The sequence below is a fragment of the Periplaneta americana genome, chromosome 10, assembly GCF_040183065.1.
Source record: "Periplaneta americana isolate PAMFEO1 chromosome 10, P.americana_PAMFEO1_priV1, whole genome shotgun sequence".
Lineage (NCBI taxonomy): Eukaryota > Metazoa > Arthropoda > Insecta > Blattodea > Blattidae > Periplaneta > Periplaneta americana.
Window position 1 is genome coordinate 87163299 of NC_091126.1, and position 14068 is coordinate 87177366.

General features: G+C 34.0%; 1 protein-coding gene across 11 annotated transcripts in view; it reads right to left on the reverse strand.

The window, feature by feature from the left end:
* Positions 1-665: 665 nt before the first annotated feature.
* LOC138707868 (protein ST7 homolog) overlaps positions 666-14068 on the reverse strand; it is a 159357-nt gene continuing 145954 nt past the window's right edge. For 8 of the 11 annotated variants that reach the window (XM_069837855.1, XM_069837854.1, XM_069837862.1 and 5 more), the window contains 2 exons: positions 9348-9487; positions 666-1250 (listed from right to left, as the gene is read on the reverse strand). In XM_069837855.1, the coding sequence (XP_069693956.1) occupies positions 1155-1250; positions 9348-9487 (236 nt within the window). In that variant the 3' untranslated portion in view covers positions 666-1154. Of the gene's footprint in view, positions 1251-8478; positions 8593-9347; positions 9488-10957; positions 11102-14068 lie in introns of those variants that run through there. The other 3 variants (XM_069837858.1, XR_011334406.1, XM_069837863.1) reach the window with 3 other exon arrangements.

The window sequence follows — 14068 nt, forward strand, 5'->3', positions numbered from 1 at the left end:
GGCAAGACAAAGCAGAATGGAGAAGGTGCTTAAGCATTGTTAACCTCTTTTATATATTTGGTTTTTACGATGATTTGAATTTGTATAAAAGAATTTGAAAATCTTCACTTTGTGCGTAAGGACTGTGTTGTTAGTATAGATGATTTATCTTCAGTTGTTCTTCTTACCAATTTTAATGCCTTCTGTAACTTCTAATTTCGTTTTTTTTTTATTTATTCAATTGTAAAATTATATACCTCTCTCTACTTCGGTTGCAATATTACAATAAAAGGTGAGTTGCTAAATGCTTTTGACCCACATGTACGTCTTCTTTTTTTTACTCTGCTTAAGTGTGTATCAAGGGCTATCATTTGGTAACACTGCACCACAGCACTATTAGCTATTCCTCAACTGGATTTAAATTCTACGTCTACTATGGAGATTTTGTCACTGCTATTACTTCTCTGGTCGCCACCACTGTTACCACTACAGCTACTCGTAACTTAATTAACATTCAATGATTCCATACATTCATCCACATTAACTTTTTTCAAACTGTTCAATTACAGTCCAATGTTTTCCAACCACTACTACCTAGTTAAGAAGATATCCCAATTTGATGAAAACATGCTATCATCCATGATGATAACCCTTAAAAATAATAGGGAGGAAAAATGAGGATGCCATTATGTAATTAATAAAATATTATAATAAATAAATGAGAGAAAACAATGGTCATGGCATGCAATTAATAAAATTCTCTTATACTTCAGAACAAAACTCCTTAACCATACAAATTTAGTCGAGTCTACTAAATCTTAACAATCTGATTTACAAACTATCACTTTAATAGTTGAGATTCTTAAGAACCCTTTATTAAGTACAATAGCCAAAAATACTTGAGTCACAGCACATAAACAGTTCTTGCACTAGAACTTGTGCAAGAGTGGATTGCCATTCGCTGTTGGCATGATTACTCACTTCTGCAGGAAATTAGTTCAATAATACTATTGACAGTGCAAAGGAAGATATCACTGAATTAAGTGATCTTGGAGTAACACTTCAAAGTCAAATGTTCGTTTGTACCCTAGATATGCTCTTCTTTTCCTGCTTCTTGTAAGATCTCTTCTTATTTATTTTAAAGAAGGGATGGAAAATTTTCATATTACTTAAATTCATATCCTGGACAATTGTTGTAATAAGTTCGATGGCAGAACTGCTTCCAATTTGTCCAGCAGGTAGTGGAATGGAAGAGAAACCCAACTCAGCATCTATAATGGACAAATAATGTCACATTAGATATTTTTTGTAGTATATGAATATTAATACACTTCTTGTTGATATAGGAGCTGAAGGTACTGTACATCATCATATTCTATAGTTCTAAATAAGTACTGTGATTCTGAATAAATTATTGTTTTCCACATATCTATATTAAAGTCCTCACCACGTTATGACGACCATTTTTCCAAGAACTGTTGCTGTAGGTATTCTTACACCATAGCAAAGCTCTGTCAATTAATGGCTAGAAATACACATGCTCACAGTCAAATACAATGTTGCAATATCTCTACCATGTAGCAAGTTTATTTCAGTTTGTGTTTAGAAATAATAGAGATTACTTCGGAATATGTATGATAAGAACTTTCTTGTGTTAAATTTTAACGTACCTTGTTAACACAAAGTTCTTATCATACATATTCCGAAGTGATACAGTGTTAAAAGTTGTGTAAACAAGATGTAGAATAGAGATTAGTTGTTGAAATTGAAGGGTGCATTAATTTGTGATAACTGAAATCAGTTTTCATTATATTGGATAAGCTGCAATTTGTGGGTCTTCATGGTGTAAGTACTGCATGAAAGATGTACTTTTTCACTTGGCACAGTCAGATCCTATGAGTATATTCAATTTTGTATTTATTCTTATCACCACATTCAAGCTATTGTTGAAGAGTAAACTATTTTATTCTTAAATGAATACATACTAATACATACATACATAAATACATACACAGAGTTCCCATGCAGACCGGTCCTACTCCAACCTCTCCTTAACAAAATCTGTTGGAAGGTGGTAAGTGGTCATACGCCGGCATATGAACAAGTTCATATAACACTTACCTATGCAGACTGGTCCCACTCCATCCTTTATAGCTTAACTTCCTCAGAATGGGCACTCAACACTACCATCATTAAGCTGACAGAACATTACTACTTGGGACCAGTCTGCATAGGAACTCTCTGTATATATACAGTATTCAGTCTGAATCTGTTTACTGTATATAGCTCTTGGGTCTTTGTAAATCGAAGTTTACGACACCATAATTATAATTATGTAACATCAGTTTAAAAAGTGTGTCACATTTACAACTTAGTCCAATCCAAAAGAAAATAATAGCAGTCATGTTACAATTAAACCAATTCCATAAAAGGGGAGTAACTGAAAAGAAAAATGATATAGTAGGCCTATTAAATTTTATTTTCATGAGCATACAGCAGAATATTCATCATCATCATCATCATCATCATCATCATCATCATCATCATCATCCTCGTCGTCGTCGTCGTGAATAACATGTCCATGAGAAGTTATTCGGTCATACCAGTGAGCAGTGTAACACATACACTGGCCACTGTGGTGGATTCATGGACTAGAGACCATCAGACTCTCTCACTGATATTTGTGGCAAACTAGGTAGCAGTTTGGATTTTCTAGAGGTTCTCCTATTTTGCCATGTTAAGCTTTAACATCATTCTGGCCATTGTCCATTCTATTCAATCACATAATCTCATCATTTCTCCAATCATTGGTTCTTGGATTATCCTTTCTGAGTTCATGAATATCCTTGGGAGGAGTTCTGTAAACCTAATATGTAATCAATACCAGTTTTAAATTTCCCCTCCATATTAAATCAACGTACTTTTTGTTCATGTCAAATTTATTTCAAATAGTTTTGGGCTAGCTAGTTCTGAAAATGAATGTCCTCTGTGTACAACACAGTGATGCTGTGTCCTTGGTTGTAAATAATGCTTGTTTTTGCTATGGATCCTGGGTTAATATATATTTGGAGAGAGGGCAACTGTGTGTAGCCCTGGTGTGTTCTATACCAGACAATAATAATAATAATAATAATAATAATAATAATAATAATAATAATAATAATAGACGTAATCCTAACCACTGTAACTCGCATATTTAATGCCTCTATTATACCAGGTACTTAGCCGAACATATGGAAAATGGCAATAATAAAGTCTTTACCGAAAACCAGTTCTCCTTCTACACTGAACCAGTACAGGCCCATAAATATCCTCCCCACTCTTTCTAAAGCTCTAGAAAAAATCATACATCGACATCTGACAAAGTATCTGAATGAATATAAACTTTTAGATAGACTTCAATCTGGGTTCAGATCAGGTCACAGCCAGCATGGATGAGGGTGATGTGTCGCATCCCCTGAATTTTTCTGAACAAGAAATATATATATATATATATATATATATATATCGTTATTTACCAGTACTTTATTTTGTGTGTATCGTGTTATACCTGTTACTCATAATATTAATTATTATAAGATTACTTTCAAATTTTAAATGTCGCTGCTACAACAATGGAAATACATTACACAAAGTGACAAAGGTGCGCGCCCATGCCAATTTATTAACGGTGAGTTCTTACTCTCAAGAAATGTGACTGTGTATGTCGCATCGGTAGGAGTATGTCAGACGAGGCAACATTCAGCTGCTGAGTGGAAGAATGTCACTGTGCTGAGGATGCGATGAAGATTACACATAATCGTTCTGCGCCTGCATGGCAAAATGTGACAGTGTCCATCACATCAGTGAGCAATATGAAAACAGGCAACTGCTGAATGGAAGAACGTCACTTATACTGTTACCAAGGGATGTGATCTAGGTTTCAGATTTGGCGACACGCGTGTGCTTATATTCAATTTTTCTGTGTGTTTTATAACTTTGCTGCATGACATATTTTGTTATTGCTAATAGTAATACTTTTAAAAATTATTTGTGAGAGCTGTGCTTTATTTATAGTGCCTTTTAAGTTAACCTACAACATTCTGTATAACTGTAGGCCCTAAATGTGTAATTTTGCCACAACTTTCAAGCGACAGAATAACCTATGTGATTTAAGAATAGCATCTGCAGGTAAGTTTGCCGAATCGGAAACTTCTGTTTTGTTAATGATGATAAAACTGGCTGTAGATGTATAGGGATGAGTAAACTTTTTTGCTCCTTTGTTTATTATTTTCTCTTGAAAAATCTGTGTGGGATGATACAGATTATAGTGATTTAAATAATATTTACAGATCCAGGAAACGACACAAAGACTCTGCAAGTCATAACAAGTGTGGAAAAACAACTGCATTTCTTTGTCAAAACCGTAAGTATTGAATTTGCTTGAAGTGATCAGTATAGGCTTTCTACTGAAAAGCATAGCAAACTTGTTCTGTTCTGTCGAACAATTCTTGGTCATTCTATAAGGGTCTTAGAAAATTAGGTCTTGCATTAGAGGGCATGACTAGAGTAAATCCTCAAAGAATAAAGACAATTTTTTTAACGAGATTGCAAGACACGACAGTTTACTGAAAATATACTTAGAATACTGCACTATGTTTCATTTCATTTCACCTTCAATTCAGAAATTTCAGAGTGACTTGATATTTTCAGTGGGTGAAATCATGGATAATAAAATTAGGAAAGAGGATTGCAAAGCGCTGTTTTTAGCTTCAATTCTGGATGAGAGCTCTGACACAGCATGAAATCGCAGTTATCTTCAATTCTGCGATATATAACAGAAGATGGCGACATTGAAGGAGTTTAAAAATGAACAGACGTCAGCATGGATAGTTTGCAAATGCTCTCCTTGAACATGCTCTAAGTCATTAACGATTTTGATTGCAATGATAAAGTTATTGCTGAAACCTACGATGGAGCAGATGTGATGGCGGAAGAACATAATGATTTCCATGCAAAATTTTGCAGCCACTGTAAGTCAGCGATTCTTGTGTACACTACACGTACAAATTTATTAAACTTCGTCTTGACTCAGTGTGTCAGTTTTATGAAACAAGTAGAAGTGATCTTCACTAATCTTGCTGGATTTTCGAGTTTTTTCTCTAAATCATCAAAGTTGGAATGTTTATTTGAATCAATAATGGATAATGAATATTGTGAATGGGACCGCGAAACTATCGTTTGTGTACAAGCGTTTGTGTACAAGGGCTGTTAAGTTTACTGAAGGATTTTGATTTTATTTTCTGCTAATATTATTCGCTGCAATATTCCCATACTCTGATATTCTGTTTCAATGTTGCTTTTTGTAAAACAAAAATTCTTAATTTCGAGGAGTACAGGCAAGGACTGAGAAATTACTTTGAGAAATTTTGGGAACGCATGGATGATTTTGCTGCTGAAAATAATCCTCAATCTGAAAGATCACGGCTGGATGCAATCCCTGGAGAGGATAAGAAAATTGTGTATAGGCGATTGTTCAATGAAATCTGCACGTTATCAGAATTGATATTATTCAGAAGTTTTCTGAAAATTCCAAACTGAAGCTTTTGAGTATGCTTGATCATACACAATTTACCACCTTTGCAAATTCGCTCCCTGAAGAAATATTGTTAAACTTAAAAGAAAACTATGAAGCTTATTTTGATTTATTGTATTATCAACAGTGTAGTCGGTCTCATTATATGCACGTTCATCTTTCGTGTTTTATATAAACATGACCAGGCTTCGGCCCAGTAAATATCCTTATAACTTATGCTACAAGAAAGTTATAAAGAACATTTGAAAATTCAACTCAAACATTCAACAATAAGAGCTATTTCAGGAACGCAACTCCCCCATATAACGAAAGCAGACTACTGTATTTTAATCATTTAAAAAATCGCATCCCTATGTCAAAATGTCATGTAACACCACTGGTCACAGCACTGCTACGGCCCTACTTAATGTAACTGAGGACATTCGAAATGCAATGGACAGAGGAGAGGGGACGGCTCTATGCTTCCTCGATCTGAGTAATGCTTTTAATTCTGTGGATATCGAATTGCTCTTAAACAAATTAAAGACCCTACATCTTTCAAACAGTACTATGAGCTGGATGGAATCATATCTGCGTGGTTGTCAACAATGTTTCTCTGACGGCACTGACTTAAGCACCGAACTCTCAAACAAATTACGTGTTCATAATATGTGTATAAGATATGTGTGCAATGTCTGACAATACGATCATATTTCACCATTTTAAGAATCTTTATCTTGACTCCGGCTCAACGATTGCAGAACTTTACACTGTCTTTCTCTTCTATTTCAAATTCTGCGCACCTCAACCCCAAGTTATCTGTCATCTCGTCTTGTGTATTTATGCTCCAACCATAACCTAAATACTCGATCTCAGATCACTGGTACATTGAGTATACCTCATCGTAACACTTCCTGATACTCTTCATCATTCACCATTTCAATTTCTCGTCATTGGAACTCTCTACCTCATACCTTAAGGGGCTGTCAGACATTTAGTAATTTCAAGACCCGGTGGTCAAATAGACTGCTTAGACTGCTTAGACTGTGAGCTTTCCTAAAATATAATTTTTACTGATATATGATTTTTATTTTTAACATATAAATTTCAGTCCTCTTCTTGGCGATTCACAACTAAACTTGTTTTCATTTTGTTACTGCCATTTTTATATTTGCTATTGTTCTAATACTAGTTGAGTGGAAGAGAAGGCTTTATGGCCTTAACTCTGCCAGTATAAATAAATAAATAAATAAATAAACTAATTAATTAATTAATTTTGGGTTCAAGCAGCTCTTTTCACTGAAGAAAAAAATGATCTTGCAGCAGGTATATTGCTGGCAGCAGAATGAGATTTTCTGCTTGTTCAGCAACTACAGAAGTCAAGAGGCACAGACACTTCTTGTGGGTGAGGAAGAATAGGGGAAAGACTGAATAGCAACGGAATTTTAGCCTCAGATCTGATTCAGAGTTGCAAAGTGATACTAGTACTGGTATTAATTGTAATAATTCCAGTTCCTCTGTACAGAATGGAAGAGAACTGAGCTTTAATGGTGATCAAGACTTTTCTGAGGAAAATTTAGAGGAAGGCCAAACAGGTGATATTTTGAGCACTGAATCTGATGATTCTTAAGCAAAAGATAACGATGTCGGAGACACAGTCCTAATAAAGATGCAGACAAAAAAGAAGCACTAAATTCTATTTGGGTCAAATTATGGAGAAAAATAAAGAAAAGATAAAAGTTACTTTCATGAGGAAGAGAAATGGTTTTAAATGCACAGTCTTAGAAAAAAGTTTTATCACACAGATACTTTATAAGTCCCAGAAAGGAGGTAGTGTGCATGATCAGACATACAACGAAACAAAACTAATTTTATTATCTAAACTAGTCTTCCTATTGTGAACCAGATCGCTTGTCCTCTGATCATGGGTACTGCCTCCTTTCTGGGACTTAAAAAGTATCCACACAACAAAACTTTTTTCTAAGACTGTACATATTTTCTGTTTCCAACAGTTGAAGACATTGCTAACATGACAATAGACAATACTGTTACCGAAATGCAAATCAAAGATTTGAGAAGAGGTAGATGTGAAGTGTCCTCATGTTTAGATCTGACTTCGAATAGAGGGGAGGGAATCTGATATGAATTGAGTTTCAATAATAATATAAAATGTTCTTCAGATTAGAAGTCATTATCCTATTGAAAATTTGTTTCTAATTTTCAAGAAAAAAGTTGTAAAATATTTTGAATTGTCTTGTTCTTTTTTTTTTTTTTTTATAAAATTATTGATCGATCTTAACATATGGAGTGGCTAAAAAAAGACTTTTCATAAGATAACAGTAGTGATCGACTTTACCCATTTTTGGTGGTTAATATTGATCACAATTTAGTAAAAATAAAATAAAATACCTTACTGTAATCACGGAGTTTTGTTCTAATACTATGTGTTCATTAGTTGAAGATTATAGCTGTGTCATATTTTTTTCCAAATTCGTATTGCATATCATAACATCAAAATCATTTAAGAACGTAAAATTTTGATCAACTTTACCAACTTTTATGGTACCAAAACTCCTCACTTCTGGATAAATGGAAATTTGAATGAATATTTGTTCTGATATTCTTGAAAACAATGAAAATTATTTAAACATTTTAGAAATTGTAACAACTTGTGATGAAGCCTGGGTATTTCAGTATGATCCTGGAAACTAAGCATCAACCCATTCATTGGAAGAGACCCACTTCACCAGGGGGGACAAAAGGCACTGATGAGAAATTCAAAATTCAAAACAATGATGATCGTGTTTTTCGATATCTGTGGGATTATTCACATCAATTGGGTAAGAGAAGGTCAGACAGTTAACCAGGCGTAATATAAGGGTGTTTTGGAAACTCCTTTTGAATGGGTGAGAAGAAAAGATCTAAAATGTGGTCGAATAGCTCACCAAGAATGCACCAGCACACATTGTGCAGTTGGTCAAGACATATTTGGTGAAGATCCCTGTGTTGGAACATCTACCATATTCACCAGATATAGCTCCTTGGACTTTTTTCTATTTCTGAAAATAAAGTCTGCATTGAAATAAACCTGGTTCGAGTCTGTAGATGCAGTGAAAGCAAAAACAATGGAGCTCATGATCAAGCTAACAAGAAAGGACCTGCTGCATTGCTTCCAACAGGGAAGATTCGCATAGAGTGGTGCAGGGATCGGGAAGGCAAGTATATTGATATTGAAGGGAATAAGATTTCCACTATGTAAATTTTTTCAATAAAATATTTTTTAGAACCAATCCTGTTATTTTACAGTTAGACCTCATATCTTTCAACAAGGTATCAGAATCTCTAATGTATACTTTTGTACACATTCTCGTGCCCAAACATGTTACTTTGTATTTTATTCTTTTCCATGCACACCCAGCACGTGCATACACACGAATACCTCTGTCAACTGTCGTGACTGCTACTACAATATGATCATTCATGTCATCCATGATCAAAATCGACAAAATTATGTTCTATTCTCCTTGAAGTATAACCACAGAAATATTGTCTGTGAGGCTTCAGTTATGAAGATGTTCATGTTAAGGCCAGTTAGATTTAAGGAATTAGTTTCGTTTGCATGTAACTTACTCTTGTTAGATTCACGAAATTAACTTTAGAAAAACTTGGATGTGCAACCCAGTTTCGCCATTTAAACAGCGAAGACACATTAAATATTAGCTACTTTCCCATTTCAGAATTTATGGGATAACTGTGTATACATTCAGGTCGACATAACTTTTAACAGATTTCAATTCCTTTCATGAATACTTACTGCTTTCGCTACAACGCCCATCGGTTCGGGATACTGATGAGTTAGAAGAGCCAATAAGGCAGTGAAGGAACACAGACCTGCTGTGAACAGGATGAAGAACGGTAACTCCTTTTTTGGATACACGCTCACTTCATGGAAAGCTGCAAGATGAAATATTACAAAATACATGATCCCTATCAACAATACAAATCACAAGCTAATGCAATATGTGAAGAGCACACTGTTTGCTATACAAATCACTGGAGAAAATCACACCAAAAGCTCATGTAGTATAAGACATATGGATTTAACATTTACACAAGAAATCTATGTACCATATAATAACAACAAAGAAATAACTTAATCAATGGGTCATGTTTAGAAATTAGCAGGCTTTGGCAATTTACAAAACGAGAGATCATTTATGGCTGCTAAGTCAATGCCTGATCTTCTCTTGTTTTACAAACTGTCAAAGCCTGCTTATTTCTAAACATGACCCACTGATTAACTTATTTCTTAAGTGTTTTTATACATAGGTTTCTTATAGCAATGCTAAATCCCTATGTTCTATTCCCAGAAAACACATGGTATATACTAAATCTAATACCTATTCTGTTTGATCAAGAAAGAATACACAGTAGGATCACTTGTAATGATTTCAGTACCAATATTAATTCGTTGTACAGTGAGGGACATAACTGTTGGAGGGACAAAAATGTTTCAAGATCTGTAGTGCAGTTCATAAGAGGCTATAATTTTAATTCCTTTTTGGCATAGATATGTATATTTAAACAGAAAAGTGAAGCGAATATCTCGTCAACTTTTGACTGAAAACTTTCGGCTCAAGAGCATGCATAGTGTGGCATTCTTTGACTTTGAAAAAATTCTAGTCGCTCAACTATTATGTCCCTCATTATACATCGTAAATCATCAGTTGGATATACAATGTAAAAATAATTCCATCATGGATATGACACATATTTTCTCATTCTACATTTTGTGTTTTTTGGAACAATTCAGTTCCTTTATCTTTCTGTAAATGCCATTATCAATACTATTTTTGTATGGCTTATTTTCTTCTATTTCCGGATAAATGAACTCGTAGATACTAAATGTAAGCAAAATCTGACACATAGTTCGGAGAAATCGCTGTACACAGAGTCTCTCTGTCTCAGACAGGATATTCAAATCCAATTGTTCAGTATCAATGCTTATTTTGGCGAAAATTTTGAAATCGATTTTTTGCAGAATCATAATATTTTATCTTCATATTTAGTATAATGAGGAAGTAAAAACACCAGTATATCAATATAAGAAACACTTCACTTTCTATCTGACAGTAAATCACGTAAACCTCTAGTGAATAAGTCAAGGGAATGCTGTATTTTATTACAAGCCTCTTCCAGCAAAAGATCAACTAGAACCCAAAAACAGAACTTCAGAATAAAAGTGAACTAACTGTTGTGAAACCTGGCGAAATGGTCACCTTCACTCAGCAGTTACCTCAATAAATGACAATTTTTCTCTGGGACCAATTTATTTTCCCACAAAGCCCGTGTAAATAACCCCTCATTTAAGTGGCCACCTTGCACTGCAGCCAGCAGACAGGTACATTTCATAGAATTACCTGCATTAAGAAGTCAGCATGAACTACTCCGAACACTACTACTGTAAATCTCTGAGACATGCATCATCAAGCCAGCCTGACCCACAGGATCCAGCACTTTCTCTTTTCTGGGATGCAATAAATGCACCTTACTCATCCACTCCTTAGGCTGCCAGTAAACAAAATTTTAAATTACTCACTACAATGAAAGTGACAGCATGATTGGACGAGATGACAGCGTGCATAAATGTATTGAAAACTGTAATCTTAGTGGCTGAAATAGGGAGCAGTTTTACGTGAACAACACCATTGTTACACAAAAATATTCTCTCCAGTTAAATTAGTGAGTCCAGCTGTGTGCAGTCTTTGAATCTGGGTTATAGTATAGACTTTAGACCTATACATACAGTAATGTGTGATAAGAAAAGGGTGGTTTTAAGTTTGAAGGAAAGGAGAAAAGTGATTCTTGAAAGCAAGAAAGAAATTTCTGCTAAGAAACTTGCCGAAATTTTCCAATATGTTAGAATGCAGGTGTTTTAAAAGAATGGGAAGGAAATAAATATCATTGAGTGAAGAAAAAGAGGGAGTCGAAATGTGGAGAAGTGCCCGCTAGGAAGCCCTAGTGACTGCTTATATACTGGCTAGGCATGGTCCCACGGCATTTAAATCTCTGAAGAAGAAGGCAGAGCTAATCATCGAAAGCTTGGAAGCTGAGAACCCTAGAAGAATTATTCCATCCAATGCCAGGAAAACCTCAAGTCCTACATATCATTTCTTTGTGGACTTTTAAATGTTTAAAATTTTGCTCTTATAACCTGAAATCAGCATCATTATTGTTTATGTTCATTGTCTAGAACATTCAATTGAAATGTGAGTATGAAAATATTTCTTAATCATCTAAGTTTAGTTTGAAATAACCTTACCTTATTGTCTGTGTTCTCTGAACATTTAATTAAAATTAAATTCTGGAGTTTGTTTTAAATTTTTCAAGTTATTCCATTTAACATAAAATGAGCATTGTTCATTCCCAGTTCTCTAACATTTTAAACATAAACATTAAACCATACATCATGTTTTTTTTTTTTTGTTTTTTTTTTTAAACAATGTACATGGCAATGACCTTCCATGCCCCTATTCCAAACAAGCCAGGTGAAGAGGTTGTTCAGAGCAACAACCAATCCCTACTCATTACAGTTTTGTATGATCACACAATTCATATGTATGGCTTCATTGCCAAGCATCCGGCATTAAACGACGACAATAATTTCTATCTTTTAAAGTGCACACTTTCTTGGGAAACTACTTAACACACAGCAAAATGGTATTTGACTTTTTTTTTTGCTCTTTACTAAAGCAATCATCCATCAGAATAAATGACATTAGTTACGGTTCATCCTATATATCTATATTTTATCGCTTATAGGTATATATAAGAACAATTAATCTTCATTGATAAAAAATTTAGCCCATTTTAACTAATACAAATCTTGGCACACTGCAGTAGGGTCATAAATTTTTCCATGCACTTCTTGTAATTACGTCAAGGAATAGTAACAGGAGTTTTTATTTAAGGGAGTATGCACATCTTTCACTGGTTATAAATTTAGAAAAAATTCTAAATTGAATTTCTACATATCACATTCATATTAATTTATCACATCCAACTGTTCACATAATATATGATAAAGAACACACAAAATATTCTGAATTAATTTTGCGCTAAAATTTGGTACAGTAAATAGAAAATACTTCTACATTAATAAACAATGTTTAGAACCCAAAAAATGTTTAATTGTTAAGGGTAATTATATTTTTAAATTGGAGGTGCAATTTGTGCAGGAAAATTGGTTTTGCTGATATCTTGTAAAATTTCAAATAATTTTTAATGCTTTCTCCTTTATTTGATTGATAATGAGTGTGTTAATAAATTCTACCACTTTCTTTCTTACTTACAAATGGCTTTTAAGGAACCCACAGGTTCATTGCTGCCCTCACATGAGCCTGCCATCGGCCTCTATCATCATATCCCACCTCCCTCAAATCCATTTTAATATTATCCTCCCATCTACGTCTCGGCCTACCCAAAGGTCTTTTTCCCTTCAGCCTCCCAACTAACACTCTATATGCATTTCTGGATTCACCCATATGTGCTACATGCCCTGCCCATCTCAAACGTCTGGATTTAATGTTCCTAATTATGTCAGGTGAAGAATACAATGCATGCAGTTCTGCGTTGTGTCACTTTCTCCAGTCTCTTGTAACTTCATCCCTTTTAGCCCCAAATATTTCCCTAAGAACCTTATTTTCAAACACCCTTAATCTCTGTTCCTCTGTCAAAGTGAGAAATTCTGCCACTATCAGTTGAATTTATCAATAAGAAATATTTGTTTGTAATTTTTTGCCATGAATTGTAAAATAATTATTTTTACATAAATAATTACTAACGAAAAATGAACTTAAAATGAAATGGGAACTGTTCCCCAGTATTGTAAAAAAATTGCAGAAAATTGTAAAAATTGTAGAAAATTACTAAATTGTAAAACTATAAAAATTTGTAAAAATTGTAATTGTAATATTGTAAAATTTTGACTTGTTACACATCTTAAAATTTCATTACTCATGTAAGATCTATGGAATAAAATGAATGAATGAATGAATGTATGAAATGTATTTGCATACAAATTTTCATGAATTTATCTAAAAAAAATGTGGAAGTTACGGGAAATGAGCAACGAACTTACTGAAGATGAGGAGTTCTGCCATATTTAAATGGCCAAGTCACTTGACAGTCTCTCACTTTTAGGTCATAGCTCGAAAAGTATTAGAGATACTTAAACATTTTTTTCACCATACTATTCAGGAAAGTCCATTCAATAAAAAGAAAAACAGTTTTGTCGGTTTCTAAAAGTGTATATGCTCCCTTAAGGAAATTGCTTCATCCAATTTCTTTCAAATTTTGAATGCAAAGGAGTCATTTCGATTTCGTGTGATGACACAAAAAACAATTCATGATTGGCACCTATCAAATATGTTCTAAGAACAATAAGAAATCTTCATCACTATAAGAAATTACAGATCATGAAGCGGGGACTCGCATTCAAGAGTTGAGTACAAATCAAGACTGTTAAGATAAACT